The sequence below is a fragment of the Neltuma alba genome, unplaced genomic scaffold, assembly GCF_004799145.2.
Source record: "Neltuma alba isolate B1F8T4 unplaced genomic scaffold, ASM479914v2 tig00001479_pilon, whole genome shotgun sequence".
Lineage (NCBI taxonomy): Eukaryota > Viridiplantae > Streptophyta > Magnoliopsida > Fabales > Fabaceae > Neltuma > Neltuma alba.
Genome location: NW_021632477.1, coordinates 237,512 through 253,232, shown reverse-complemented (window position 1 = coordinate 253,232; position 15,721 = coordinate 237,512). Strand labels below are relative to the sequence as shown.

The 15,721-nt window shown below is 31.2% G+C and overlaps 1 protein-coding gene across 1 annotated transcript; it reads right to left on the bottom strand.

The window, feature by feature from the left end:
• Positions 1 to 6,113: 6,113 nt before the first annotated feature.
• LOC114757433 (keratin, type I cytoskeletal 9-like) lies at positions 6,114 to 11,163 on the bottom strand. The gene is made up of 5 exons (XM_028946497.1): positions 11,097 to 11,163; positions 10,888 to 10,952; positions 10,668 to 10,765; positions 10,083 to 10,291; positions 6,114 to 6,184 (listed from the first exon to the last, which is right to left on the bottom strand). Exons 1-5 carry the CDS (start codon positions 11,161 to 11,163, stop codon positions 6,114 to 6,116), a joined length of 510 nt encoding a protein of 169 aa, XP_028802330.1.
• Between the last annotated feature and the right edge of the window lie 4,558 nt (positions 11,164 to 15,721).

Sequence of the window (15,721 nt, the reverse complement as noted above, 5' to 3'; positions counted from 1 at the left end):
TGTTAGGATTACGGTTTGATGATAAACAAAGTTAGATTAAAGTAGTTCAGGTGTTGATCGATCAAGTATTAATCGATAAGCTGTCAGATAAATTGTCAGTGCAAACCAGTAATATGATTGATATTTTAATCAATAAGTTGTTCGATAATCCATTGATCGATAAAATGATCGATTATCGCTAACGTAGAAGTTATACAAGTTTACAGTTAATTATCGATCACCTGATCGATAATGTAAGATAATCGAACAAGTAACAGATAAAGAGAACCAAATCCAGAGTACATTTATCGATCACATTATCAATAAATCAGTTATTGATGAAGAGTCCGATAAATGGTAATGCACTATACTCGTTCTGCACATTGATTTTGTCACTATTTATTGATCACATTATCGATCATTCATTTATCGATAATATGATCGAACATTGTTCGCTAACTCTCTGAATGCAGGTACTCATCATAGCTGCTGATTGATAACCTTATCGATCACCAAGTTATCGATCACCAAGTTATCGATCACATGATCGATAATCTGTATTTTATCCGCTCATACATAGTTCTTTTATAACAAAGTTATCGATAACATTATCGATAATTTAATCCTTCTGAATAATACTTTTTCATATAACATGATTGATAAACGGCTTCAGAACAAAATCTTTATTTCACAATTTATTAATAACCTGATTGAACACTCACTGATCGATCACCTACTCGATAAATCCAATTAATCCTTGCTCTTCACAGAACAATTTTCACATGGTATTTATCGATAACATTATCAATCATAAGTTTATCGAAAATGTGATCGATCAACATGAACCGAAGTCTCATTTCTGTAACACTTGAAATTATCGATTATCTGATCGATCAACAAGTATTCGATAAACTGTTCGATCACGTTACTTTTCCAGTTCTATTCAAATTAGCTATGATAGTTCTCAAATTCAACTCTCTATTTTCTTCCAAACTATTTTTAGCATGCATGATCATCTTGACCATTTTGCTAAGATATTTGTAATCAAAGTGACTCTGATCTTTCTCTGGTTCACATATCAGCATAAGTGTTTCTGCTGCATTTTATCGATCACTTGATCTATAAATCAATGATCCGTCACTTAATCGATAATCTTATTTATCCGTTTCAAAAAGCTTTCACTCTGATTATCGATAACCTGATCGAACAACCAGTGATCGATCAACACTTCGATCAAGAATGTCCAAATTATTATTCTGCATATTTAACAGACTTTTGATTCCATCTGAAAACAATGAATAATCATTTTATCATCTGTTCAGCTCTACCCTAAGGTTTACATTGCAAAGATTAACTTATTGAAGTTAAAAGTGTTGTTGCAGAATACGAAGAGAAATCACAACGGCTCTTCAACAACGGCTCTTCAACGGTTGATTACGTCGCCTGTAACCTGCTGTGTCAGAAGCCCAGAAGCATTAATGCCGGAACCGTTGTAACTGAGAAAACACGCAAACAGAGTCACAACGGCTAGAAGCTCTTCTGTCTAACGATTAGTTAACAACCTCAAACTATAAAAGGCGTGAAGAAGCATTAATGAACGGAATTGAATATCCCAAGCTCCATCTATGATCATTTACTATTACATTCAATACTCTGTTCTTTCAACTTTACTGAGCATCAGTGTTTATCTTATATACACTCTGTGAGAGAGATTACTCACTCATCATTGATTACATTAGTGTGATACTTAAGAGTGTGGACTCTTGAGTGGGCTTGTAACCTTACGGGAAGTAAGGGGGAGTGATTGAGTGAATCAATTACTGTACTGAGGCGCCAAGAGCCCAATCAATCTTGGAAGATAGTGAAATACTCAGATGTGTTCTGAGGACTGGACGTAGGTCAAGTGATTAAGACTGAACCAGTATAAACCTTGTGTTTGTCTCTCTACGGTGAAATCTTCCTAAACTTACACTCTCTGTTTTCAATAGTATTTATTTTTAATTCCGTAAATTTTTTAACTCACCCAATTCACTCCCTTCTTGGGTGAGACTGCCACTAACATTTGGTATCAGAGCAGGTCTCTTCAGGAAAAGAGTTAACAGTCCGAATGTTTATTCATCACCTTCTCGAGGTCTAAATCAATCTTAATCCATATATAAAGATCTCGCAACTATTGAAACACATAATGGATTGACTTATCCATACAATGGCTAAGATTATCCTAGAGAAAATCAATTATAGATATGGATACTTTGAAATATCATACATACAATGTTCAAGATATTTTCATTTGAATAAAGCAAACGATACTTTGGGAAAAAAAATCATAGAGATGATACTCTAAAGTCATGCTAATAAGAATCAAAGGTATGTCATACATATGTTGGTTAGAGTTTTGTGTTGATAACGTATTATAAATAAAGAAGAAATAGAGAAGAATAAAAAAGAAGAAGAGAGGACCAACAAGAGAGAATCTTTTTCATTCCATTCAAGAGTTGCTAAATACATGATACATGGCCTTTATTTATAGACATAGCTTTACATCTTTGATAGAATCTACAGATTACATAATAATATAAGATAATTGTGGGATATAGAGATAATAGGAGATGTTGGAGATTATAAGAGATATTAGGAGATAATGGGAGATATATGGACATCCATAAAGATATTATTATATTCATAACAAGAACAATATTTCCACAAGCTCAATAACTAAATATTTATGAAGTTAATTTTTTTTAATGAAAAGGACTCACTCATCCATGGATCTAGCTCAAAGCATAGGCTTTTTAAGCATTAAGTTGTCCCAAATGGAACGAAAGAGAAAGAAAACTGAGTTAGTAATGAGAAGTTGAAGCTTGAATTTCCTTTGATTGTCGCTTTGGGGTCACTCCAAAAATTAACCGAATTAATGCAATATAGTGCACAACTCGGGTCGTTTCACTTTGAGGAGCCGAAAACGAAATTAAACCCTAGTAAATAAATGCAAGTAACCTAAACTATAAAAAGAGATTTTTGATTTTGAAAAGACTGCTAATTAAATACTACGAATCAAATTGAAATAACTGAAGATAAAAGAAATGAAAATGAGACACACAAATAACACTGATAAAAATCAATCCTCCAATTCAACAACGCAGGCAATCATCACTCTAAAAGATGTGGGAGTTAAAAACAATGAATTAAGAATTATAATTAAGCTTTTGATCTAACAACCGAGCCACCTCGAGTTGCTACAAAATATTTTCCTAAAATTCCAATTTACTAACTGCAACCAGAATAGTAAAATGGGATTAAGGATGCTAAAAACCAATGCTTAATTAGAACTTTTAAATCCAAAATAACAGAATTAAAGCTAGCAAGAGACTATATGATCCAAAATTCTAAGCCACCTTAGAAAATCACAATATATTAACTCCAAAATCAATATAAATGTCATAACCACAACATCATAATTGAAATCAAAGCTATAAACAGCCCAATGTCAAATACTAAGCAATAATCCAGTCACAATAATCCCCAAATATAATCAGATTAAGCAATACAATTATCTCAATAATTAGAAAAACTATCCTAAGACCTAGGAATTGTTAAACAATTATTGAGTAGGAAATTAAAGCAACTAAAACTCCCCCTTGATGATCCAAGCTCCTGCCATTATTGTTGAATTAGAGAATTATGGGATTAGCCACGCATAGCCATGGAAAATGCTATATTCAATCTTCCGCCGTATCCAGCCATGGAGAACACAATTCACGCCGTCGCCGTCGAGCTCTGTGCGCGCCGCCTCAGCTTGTTGTCTCTGCTTCCGTCCGGCGTCCGTCTTCAGCTTCCGTTCGGCCTCCTCTCAGCTTGTTGCTCTGTTCGTGCTCCAAGCGTATCAGCTCCGGTGTGTTCCAGCTCGTTCGACGTGCTCTGTCGCCGCCGTTCAGCTCTGTTCGCCGTCGTGTGCGTGTGTTCGGCCGCGCCTGCGTGTGTGCGTGTTCAGCTTCCGTTCGGCGTGCTCTGCTCTGCTTTTCCGCTGGTGCCGCTGTGTTCAGGAGGAGAAGAAGATGAAGACTCAGGGGAGGGGAAGTGTGATTGCCGTGAAGCTTGGTCCTTCGTTCCCTCTCACGCAGCTCCAGCTTTCCTCTCGTTCGGCCGCCGCTCTCCTCTTCGTTCGTGTATGTCTGCGGCGCCCCCCCCAGCTCCAGCTGATGATGATAATAATAGATGATAATTAGGTTGGGGCAAAACGCAACGTTTTGCCCCCCCTAATTATTATTATTATTTTTTATTTCTTTTTTTCTTTTTTTTTTTTCCTTTTTATATTTTTGAATCTTCCAAGAACCTGCAAGCAAAATTCAAGGATAAGGTAGCATTAATTGTCCTCAAAAATTAATTAGTCACAATTAAACCAAAATATGACAATTTTGCCCCTATAAAATAATAATTCAAAATAAAATAAAATAAATCAATTACGGCAAAAAGGGACCAATTAAGCTGACAAAACTCATATAAAAGATACCAAAATATATAAAAATAATTGAGTTTGTCAGAAGTTTTAACCCTACAAGTGGTTCATTATCATAGCAAAGACCATATTTTCATTATCACAGTATTATATAGACTACAAAGTAATCAAAATATACATTAGTGATGGGAACAAGCTTTGTTGCTGTACAAAATGTAATTTCATTTTCATTGCATTTGTCTCATAAGAGAAAATACCCCAAAAGAACGATAGTGAGAAGCTTTCGTGGATACATTATCCCTCCACAAACATATATATCCAAAATCTAAATTTGATTGGTGCATACCTCAGTCTTACTCTCCATTCCATCAGAAGTTGCCTCTAATTATCTCCTCCTATATGAATATTTTATTTTAGTAGTATCATCTTGGTTTAAAATTAAAATACCACTTAGTTGACGTCAATAATACACCTAAATAATACCACTATATATAAATACTCTATATATATATATTGATGGTGCATATTGATTGTCTAATTAAAAAAAAAAAGGAAATAATGCATGTACAATAGTTTTGAAAGGAAGCAAAACATATCACAGAATTAACATGAAAAGAATTTAAAAGCAATGCTAGCTGTGCAAAATTGTTATGTCTAAAAGCCGAGAAGAGTTGCATAATGTTGAAGTTATATGATTCATTCACTACATAATCAATCTGTCGGTGAAATATTTACTAACCTGTTTGGCAATATGATGAAACCACAGTTTTGGGATCCAAAGGTTTGGGTCCCAAATTTGCCAAATAGGGGGAGAAATTAACAAACCTCGGTTTTGGACTCAAAACCATGGTTTCAAAAGAAGTGAATCCATTCTGCTTCTGGCTAAAATTGGAGAGTATGATTGTGCCTATCAGAGTAGATCTCAATGATAATATGACTTTAACATTCCTCAATTATTTTTTTATAAACATATTCAATCTTATATTTTATAAATATATACACATATTAATTACTTATTAATTACATTATCTTATATATTATTAATTATGTTGGTAAAAATATATTATTAATAATTTTATTCCTTCAAATTAAAACATATTATAAAATCTATCTTTTATGTAGTTATCATATTAACTTATGCCTTTTTTAGTAATTTGCACATATAAACAGTGCTTCTGATAACAACTATCCAAACACTCTCATTTTATCAGAATCACTTTTTTACAAAATTTATTCTCCCAAGAATCTATGTCCCAGAAGCTATTCTCTAAACCATGGTTTGGTTTCATCCAAACACTCCTCAAGAGGAAAAGAAGTTAAGAAAGCACTTTTTGCAGTATTGTCAGGGGCCTTCGAAGATATACTTATGGCAGGATTTTTAAAAGTATGTGGCAAAAAAATATGACTTAAACACCCCTTAAAGTTTGATGTGTACTGACATATTATGATTAAATTTATTAAAATTCTTTTTCCCAACATTGTGATGAAAATATTTTGCGGGCGATATAACTAATTAAAAAATGTAAACAAAACAGGCAATCTTTAATTTTTACTTGAGGAGGTATGTTTTTGTCATCTTTAATACCTTGTTATGTATTTGGAAACCAACCAAACAGGTATAAATTTGAATATAGTGTTTTTTTGGTTAATTTTTATTGTTCATTCTTTCTAGATCGTCTCATTCTTTTTCTTTCTTTTTCCTTTTGCCGTAACTGATCTGCAGTCTGGACTCTGGTGCTTTAATGGGGTCTGAAAAAGTAGCCTAGAATAAATGGGTATAAGGATGAGAAGATATTCTTGTTGCTGAAAAAAAAAAAAGGAATATAGTATCTTTTGTCACAACAATATAAATAAAAACAGATTACGCACAGTTTTAGTATTATGATTGTAAACTAATATTATTTTTTAAAATATTAATTTCGATGTAGTCTGAATTTGCAATTGTTCAACGAGCGTATAATCTATTTTATTAAATTGAGCCTTCAATTTATTTTAATTAGGGAATTTTCAAAATGAAAATACATCCACAAAAATAAATTTATAATAACAGCTAAGTGTAAAATTGTACTTCAAAATACTTTAGAGTGTTGGAGTCTAGATGCACCTAAAAAATACTTTAAGGTGCTGGACAAACCACAAAATACTTTAGGATATTTGATACACCTTTATCCTATAAAAAATTAAGATCTCCAAGATGGATATATAAGTAACAGCTGAATTTCTTTAAGACGAGCCAAACAAAGATATCGACAAAACACTAAATCAAAATATATTCATGTTAATAACCCAACAAATAGTTGAGCATAAATGAAATCAGCACGGTAGACTATTCAAACATTAAAGTTTTTCCCAAAACAAGTTGATTAAATAAGCGAGCTAAGAAAATTACGCTAGTGATGAAGAAAAGTTTTGATTTTGTAAGTGGTCTGTTATTACATAATTAAGGATCATATTTTCATTATCATTTGTATTGTATAGGTGATAAAGTAACCCATAAAATTCGTTATTAGTAATGAGAAGAATGTAACTTTGTCGTCTCTTTAGAAAATATAATTCCACTTCTTGGCCACATTTTCATTTTCTTGGCATTATTTTATTTATGGTCAATCTTGTAGGCCATATATATAGATGATACCTCCAAAAGAACATTAATTACTATTGGGAAGAAGCATGCATCGACAAATTGTCCTTACCCTTCACAACATATCTATCAAAAGTCTCTTTAATTCATTGGATGGATGCATTGGTAAATGAACTGCTTGACTTGTAAGTCGACCTCAAACTCGGACTCCATTTTACACGAAAAAAAATTTCTTGATACCATTTTTTTGGGGAAAAATCCCATATAAATACCTATTGAATTCTAAAATTCCAAATAACTCACTCTAATTTCATAAAAGACAAATAACTCTGGAGGTATGCATCTGGGATTTGAAGTTTTTAACAAGTTACCTACATGCCCTTTCTTTCACTCCTTTTTTGTCAGATCAAAGAGAGTTCTCTCTCTCTCTCTTCAGATTCTTTTCTCTCTCCCTTACGATATTTCCAGCGCCCTTCTCTTCCAAAATGAGTACAGATCCTCACTTCCAAATCGTCCCTATCCGAACTTCCAACTCCGTTTCGCTTGTTTAGGGTTTCTTCAAACTTCCAACTTCTAAAATTATTTTAAATTACCTCTACGTTTCTCATGTTACCATTCTTCAATCATACAATGGGCTACTTCTCTATTTCTCTGGCTTCATCATACCACTTGAAGAACACATATATGTAATCTGGGCTTTCTCATTCCTCATTTGAATATATGTAAAGTAATTGTTGTCACAGGGCTACTGGTTTTTGGTAAATACCATCATTTTAATGGTCAATTCTATTACAAATGAAGTAAATCATGAAAATTATTGTTAAGAAGTTTATTATGACGTACTTTAGGTATACTTATCGATTATCTACTAATTTCTCAGAATATTTACCTCATTGTTTAATTCTCCCAAAAGGTTATACTTGGTGGAAATTGATCAAGTCAATAGTATGAAAGTGGTCAAAAGCATTTTTTAGGTTGTCAATTAGGTTACATGTCTAGTCAATTTGTCTAACTCAGCCCCCTCCAAAAAATTTGCACTAAGTCTAGAAATGACTAACAAATGTTGCAAAACGTGTTATGAAAATAGTCATATGCATTTCATAAGTTGCTAATCATGTTACACATTTAGTAAGATTGTCTGAAAATGACTAGTAATAAGTTGCAAAATGCATTATGGAGATAGTCAACTTCATTTTGCAAGTTGTCAATCACATTACATGTTTAGTATTGCCTAGAAATTGCTAATAATAGATTGCAAAGCGTGTTATGGAATAATCAAATCCATTTTCCAAGTTGTCAATCACATTCCATATTTAGTAAAATTATCTAGAAATGGTTAATAATAGGTTGCAAAATGTCATGAAAATGGACAAATTCATTTTACAAGTTATCGATCATGCTACATATTTAGTAAAATTGTTTAGAAATGGCTAATAACAGGTTGTGAAATATATTATGAAAATGGGTACTTTCATTTTGCAAGTGATCAGTTACATTACATGTTTAGTAATTTTGTTCAACTCAATCCCTTGAGTTTTGCCTGGTTTGTAAATGGCTAATAACAGGTTGTAAAACACATTATGAAAATGGTTAAATTCAATTTGAAAGTTGTAAATTACTTTACAAAACCTGTTGATGCTTTTCATTTTACTTTAATGGCAATTTAGTCTTTTTGCCAAACTTTGTAAATCCCAGATTCCTACATCATACCCATTAGGTCCTTTCACTTATTTACATGGCCTATTTGTCTTTTTAAATTTCAAAAGGTATTTTTGGGTCATTTCTCCTTTAGTTTACCCAAAGGAAAATACAACAATTGACTTCAAAAACACATGAATAGTTCATAATTTAATTTTTTTTCGAGATTTTATATATTGTATATGGCAAAAAAGAGCATGTATTTTTTTATGTATATTTTAAAAGACAGACTCTATGATGATACAATTTCTACACTAGAGACTTGAAGGGAACATTATGTGCAATTTTTTTAAAGCATTTTGAAATATTATATTGAAGGATAACATCCTAACAAAATTAAATTTGGTTTAGTTTATATGAATATAGGATGGCACATACGTTAAAGGAGTAAGGGGTTTGAATTTTATTGTTGAAATGAAAATCGTTCTAGCGGTTACTCTCCATTTGAATGGGAAGAAAGAAAGAAAATGGAAAGAGAGAAAATTGGGAGAAGAGAAAAATGAAGAGAAAATATTATCACCCCTCCTGTTTGGATGGATAAGAAAAAACACGAAGGAAAGAAAATGAGTAAATATATGAATGACTAAAATACTCTTACTCTTATATCAAAATGTATCATGATTAAAATCAAATTAAATATCATAATGAAAAACTATATTGACATTAACATCAATTATCATATTATTATATTTTAATATCAAATTATTTTGTGAAAAAAATATTTTTCTTCTACAAGAAAAAATAACATTGTGTAATGCTATAAAAACAACCAAAACAAGATCTAATAGAAACGAACGATGTTTTATTTTTCGTTGAAGCAGCATGTTTTAGTGATATTTGATTACCTTTTGTATTTGGAGACCAAACAAATGTATGTAAATTTTAATATATAAAATAATTTTTTTGGTTATATTTTATTGTTCATTCTTTAAATATCTTCTTTTCTTTTTTGAAAAACTGACCTAGCCTTACTAGAAGGGGTCTGAATAAGTCGTTGCCTCCGTCAAAAAGGGTCTTACGACAAGATATTTTTGTCATTAAAAAAGATAAAGCGCAAGATATTTTCTGTAAATTCTTTGCTTAAAAATTTCAATATTTTGATTCGAATTTCCATTTATATTATTGAACCATTAATTTAATATCAATATTGTAGCTGAATATTGGTTGGAATAAAATTGTAAAAGATGGACTTAAAATCGATCCATAAATATTACATATACATATCTAAAATATCTGTTAGTAACGCGCACACATATTATCACCGTGTGTTTTTAAAATTCCAAAAGCATATACATTTTGAACTCAAAAAAAGTAGCATTTTTGTAGGGAAAAATGTGTTCACAACTATTATTATTATACTACTACTACTAGCACCACCACCACTAGCACTAGTACCAACACTTTCACCACTACCACCACTACAATCACTACTACCACTAGCACCATCACTACCACCATTACCACCACTACTACTACTACCACCACTACAACCACTACTACTACTACCACCACTACAACCACTAGCACTAGCACCACCATTATCACGACTACCACGACTATAACCACTACCGCCATCACTACCACCACAACCACCACCACCACCACTATTACTATTATTACTATTATTACTACTACTATTATTACTACTACTATTGTTGCTGTTGCTAGTGCGATGTTGAGAATTTTGAAGTAGTATTGTAACTACTCGTAAAAATGTCTTCCCAATAAATAATGGCGATTGTTATTTGTTATCAATGAAAAATTAGGCATAAATTTCATGTAAGAAAATCAGGCAAAAAAATTGATATTTACAAGGTAAAATTTCACATTTATAAGTAAATCAATTTGTAAAATGTAAAATTTGTAAAGAAAAAGTTGAATTTCTTAAGGCCTCTATATATTTAATTTTCTAATGTGGTTCATGTGAATAATTTTCCATTTAATCAAACAAACTGCATCTTTGAAGAACCACAACCCAAACTACAGAGATTTGCAATCGAAAACTTAAAAGTCCCCTTATCAAAAGAAGTAATAAGTAAATTGCAATACCCCTGAACAAAAATAAAGATATTAATTGAAAAATTGAAATAAAGGACCTAAAGGGAGTGATATTTATCAAGGAGGATGTTAAAAATTATAATTATTTAGAAAGACTAAAAATTAAAATAAAGACCTCCCAATATGCGAAATTGCTAAATGGGTTCCTCAATATGAAAAATGGCTTCAGGAGACCCGGTCCTATATTGCAAATATAAAATGATGGTGAAATGTCCAAAATGCCCTTCTTCTTTTTTTCTCTCTCTTTCTTCCTCTCCAATTCTCCTTCCCTTTCCTTCTTCTTTTCCTCTCTCTCTTCGTCCTTCTCTTTGCTAGTGGCTTTACCTTCACTGTTCGATGTAATAACACCAGCTTTGACAGGTTTATAGTACTTGGAATTGTGATGGTGCATTAGGGCAGGATTGGAAGAGGGTTTTAAGGATTATGGAGGAGGTTTTTGGGATTTAAGAGATCTACAAGGAGTTGGGAATTGGGATCAGAGGAGGAGTGGTGGTGTTTACGGTGGGGTTAGAAGGTGGTGACATCAACAGTAAGGATGAGAAGGGGTTGGCAAGTAGTAATGTGACAATCATCATGAAAGCTTTGGAAAAGGTGGAGTTTAATGTAAGTTCCTTATAAATATTGAAGCTGCCACTGAAACGGATAGGAATTTTGAGCTTGCTGTTACTACTTGGTATTCGAAGAGGTTGTTAGTTTTAATTTTCATATGTAAATGATTGGGCTATGGTATAAAATTATATTGAATGCAAACGTGATTTTCCTATCTTTTGCTGGTAGCTTCATAATATATTTCAAACATGATTTTCTACCACTCTTTTGAATTCAAATGGCTAATTGCAGAAATTGGTTGCTGTTATTTTAACACAGAATCTTAAATTCCTATGAATTGCTTATTAGAAGTTGTCATTCGTCTGACTAAACTTGTCATTCATTTTACTGAACTTATCATGAATTGCTTATAGGAACTTGTTATTTGTTAAAGAAATCTGAAAATTCTGTTATTTTAACACAGAAACTTAAATTCCTATGAATTGCTTATCAAAAGTTGTCACGTCTTGCCAAACTTGTCATTCGCCAAGGAATTGTGAAAATTCTGTCATTTTAACACAGAAACTTAAATTTCTATGAATTGCTTATCAGAAGTTGTCATTTGTCTCAGTAAACTTGTCATTTGTTTTACTGAACTTGTCATTAATTGCTTATTAAAACTTGTCATTGGCTAAAGAAATATGAAAATTCTGTCATTTTAACATAGGAACTTAAATTCCCATGAATTACTTATTAGAAGTTGTCATTCACCTTGTTAAACTTGTCATTCGCCGAGGAATTATGCAACTTGTCATTTTAACATAGAATCTTAAAATCCTATGAATTGCTTATCAGAAATTGTCATTCGCCTTACTAAAATTGTCATTGCCTTACTGAACTTATCATGAATTGCTTATAAAAACTTGTTATCTGCTAAAGAAATCTGAAATTATGTCATTTTAACATAGAAACTAAAATTCTTATGAATTACTTATTAAAAGTTGTCATTCGTCTTACTAAACTTGTCATTCACCAAGGAATTGTGCAAATTGTCATTGTAACACAGAATCTTAAATTTCTATGAACTACTTATTAAAAGTTGTCATTCGTCTTACTAAACTTGTCATTCACCAAGGAATTGTGCAAATTGTCATTGTAACACAGAATCTTAAATTTCTATGAACTACTTATCAGAAGCTATCATTCGCCATACTAAACTTGTCATTCACCTTACTAAACTTATCATAAATTGCTTATCAAAACTTGTCATCCACTAAAGAAATCTAAAAATTATATCATTTGAACACAAAAACTTAAATTTCTATGAATTGCTTATTAGAAGTTGTCATTCGCTTTACTAAACTTGTCATTCATCTCACTAAACTTGTCATGAATTTTAGTTTTTGATCAGCATGAAGTTGGTCTTTCAAGCCTAAGTGGAGATTTTGTTCTATAAGTCATAGATATATTATATCAGCATAAGATGAGGTTGTGAAATAAAGAGAGATTGTGGAGAATGAGAGCTTTTATATGAAGAGTACTATATCAGCATGGACATTTTGTGTGATTTTGCCTACCAAAAAAAAAAAGATAACAGATTTTTCAGAAATGACTATTTCTATTTTACATTTTGCCAATTATATTGAAGCTTTTTCCTACTATTATTTCGAAAACTTGCAAAGAATGTCATGGTCTGAAAAGGGAAGAGATGCTCAACATGTTTCGATGCATGGTTTGTAAGATGGACAACTAGAGAAATGCTTTAATTCTTATAGTATTCATAATTTGTAAATAGCACAATTTATTATTACAAACTTTATTGCGTAAATTTATATATATTTTTTGGACAACTGTGAATATTAATATATTAAATTATAGGAAGCAAACATGAGATCGAAAGCTATGATAGAGTCAGTATTTCGAGTCTTTGTTGAAACGTTGTGTCGATAATGTTTCTTCTTACTAATCTAGAAATTAGAGATTAGAAAAATTGATTGCGAACAATAAATTCACATAACTAAATTTAATTATGAAGTTACTTTTTTTAAAATAAAAATAACTCATTCATTCTCCTCAAAAGTATAGGCACATGCAATGACTTTTCAAACAATAAATTATATCAAAAAAAAAATGATGCAATGAAAAAGAAAGAAAATTAAGTTAGTGATGAGGAGAAACTTCAACCCTACAAGTGGTTTGTTATCACATTAAGGACAACATTTTTATTACTACGACGTTGTATAGGTCATAGAGTAGCCCAAAATATACATTAGTGATAAGAATGAGTTTTGTTACTTTGTAAAATGTAATTTAATTTCACTTCTTAGTACGTAAGAGAGAATACCGCAAAACTATGTTAGGAAGAAGAAGTTTGCGTGGATACATTGTTCCTTCACTTATATGAAGAGTACTATGTTAGCACTACATGTTTTGCAGAAAATTAAATATGAAATCTCCACGGTTAACATCTTTTCATTTCTCCCATTTTTTCAGCAGACCAAAAGAAATTTTCCTCCCTGTCTTTTAATAATTAGACAGACAAAAATGCTGGTTTCTCTTTTCATCACACGTCCTCTCTCCCTCCGTTGCCAAGAAAAGGTAAGGCATGTAAACACAATGCCATGGCCAAATTGCAAAAAGGCATCTCTCATGATAATATTTAAGTTTGGCTAAAAGGCAGATTAATTATTGGCATAGGGACTTGAGAAATTTTTTTCATTTTGAAAATAATGTCTTAACTTTAAAAAGTTTAAAATTTAATTTAACAACATAAATTATAGACATTATACAGTTTTTATTTGGCCAGCACATAAAGATATCTGTTTTATATATTTGATATTTTATGCATTTATAAAAATACCCAAAGTCTTTAAACTGTAATCTCTCTCTCTCTTTGAGCGCATTTTGAATATTTGCATGGTTTTTTTAATATTATTAATAGATGAACATGTAACCATAAATTGAATTTATTGATACTTTGATTTATAAATTGTAGGGAGGGGCGTGAACTAATGATACGTTTGGCCAGCTAAAAATAGATATATAAATAGATTATGCTGATTTTTAAAAAAATCTCAAAACAAATAGAACAATATTTCTATAAACTCAATAACTGAATAATTATTTTTTTTAATGAAAAGGACTCATTCACCCATCCACCTCAAAAGAGTAGGCACATAGCATGATAAACTTTTCAAATGTTAAGCCGATGCAATGAAAGTGAAAGAAAATTAAGTTACTAATGAGGAGAATTTTTTACCCTACAAGTGGGGGTATTATAATATCAAAAACCATGTTTTTATTATCATCATATTGTAAGGCCTCAAAGTAATCCCAAAATATATGTTAGTGATGAGAACAAGCTTTTTTATTCTATGAAGTGTAATTTCAATTATTAGACCACACATTTTCTTTTTCATTGCATTAGTCTTAATTTGATAGGAAATTATCATTTGATAAAAAATTTGCGAGTATAGCAAATAATAAAAATCTTAGTTTAAAAAATATTACTAGTGTGTGTGTGTGTGTATATATATTAATGGTCGAGTGTTCGAACACTAAGTTATCCCCAAAAAGAAGTTGATGTAACAAAAGAGGAAGAAAATTACATTCATGATGAAGAGAAATTTTGACTCTACAAATAATATGTTATTATATCAAGGACCATATTTTTATTATGACTATATTGTATAACCCATAAAGTAACCCAAAATATACGTTAGTGATAAGAAAGATTCTTTGTCACTTTATGAAATGAAATTTCTCTTCTTGGTCCACATTTTCATTTTCATTGATTCAGTCTAATTTGAGAAAGTAACTCAAAAAGTCTTTAGTTTTAATTTGATTGTATGTATTACATTTCAAAAAGATACATCTAAATAATACCACTTGTGTGTGTGTGTGTGTGTGTGTGTGTGTGTGTCTGTGTCTATATATGTAATATTTTGGTGTATATTGATAGTCTAGTTAAAAAGAAGAAATGTCTATACAATAAATTTCAAAGGAAGTAACACATAATCACGTTGTTTACGTGAAAAGAACTAAAAGCAACGCGGTGTACAATTCTTACGTCTAAAAGCAGAAGGTTGAATAATATTAACGTTATAAGATACATTCACTACACAATCAATCTATAATATAAATATTTACTAAATGGAAAAAGGTTAAGAATAAGCATTTTTTAAAGTACAGCTTTTTCTCTGCATATTTCACGGCGCAGAATCATCAATCTAATAATCCATTCTTAAGCTGGATACTAACAGGAATTACCTTATGCAATTTTAAAGAAAAAAATTTGAAAAATTATATTGAAGGAAAAGATCGATCCTAACAGAATTAAGGTTGGTTTATTTTGAGAATATGACTTAATATGTACCAAAATGAATTCCAAGTTTTTTGCTGATGTTTCGAACAAAGTTATG

What these genes read in the sequence shown, in the direction of transcription:
- LOC114757433 (XM_028946497.1), bottom strand. Translation starts at nt 11,163, where the DNA reads ATGCACCATCACAATTCCAAGTACTATAAACCTGTCAAAGCTGGTGTT. An exon ending in GCAATTTCGCATATTGGGAG is followed by an intron (nt 10,766 to 10,887) that starts GTCTTTATTTTA and finishes ATTTTTGTTCAG; the next exon opens with GGGTATTGCAATTTACTTAT. An exon ending in TGTGGTTCTTCAAAGATGCA is followed by an intron (nt 10,292 to 10,667) that starts GTTTGTTTGATT and finishes TTGTGGTGGTAG; the next exon opens with TGATGGCGGTAGTGGTTATA.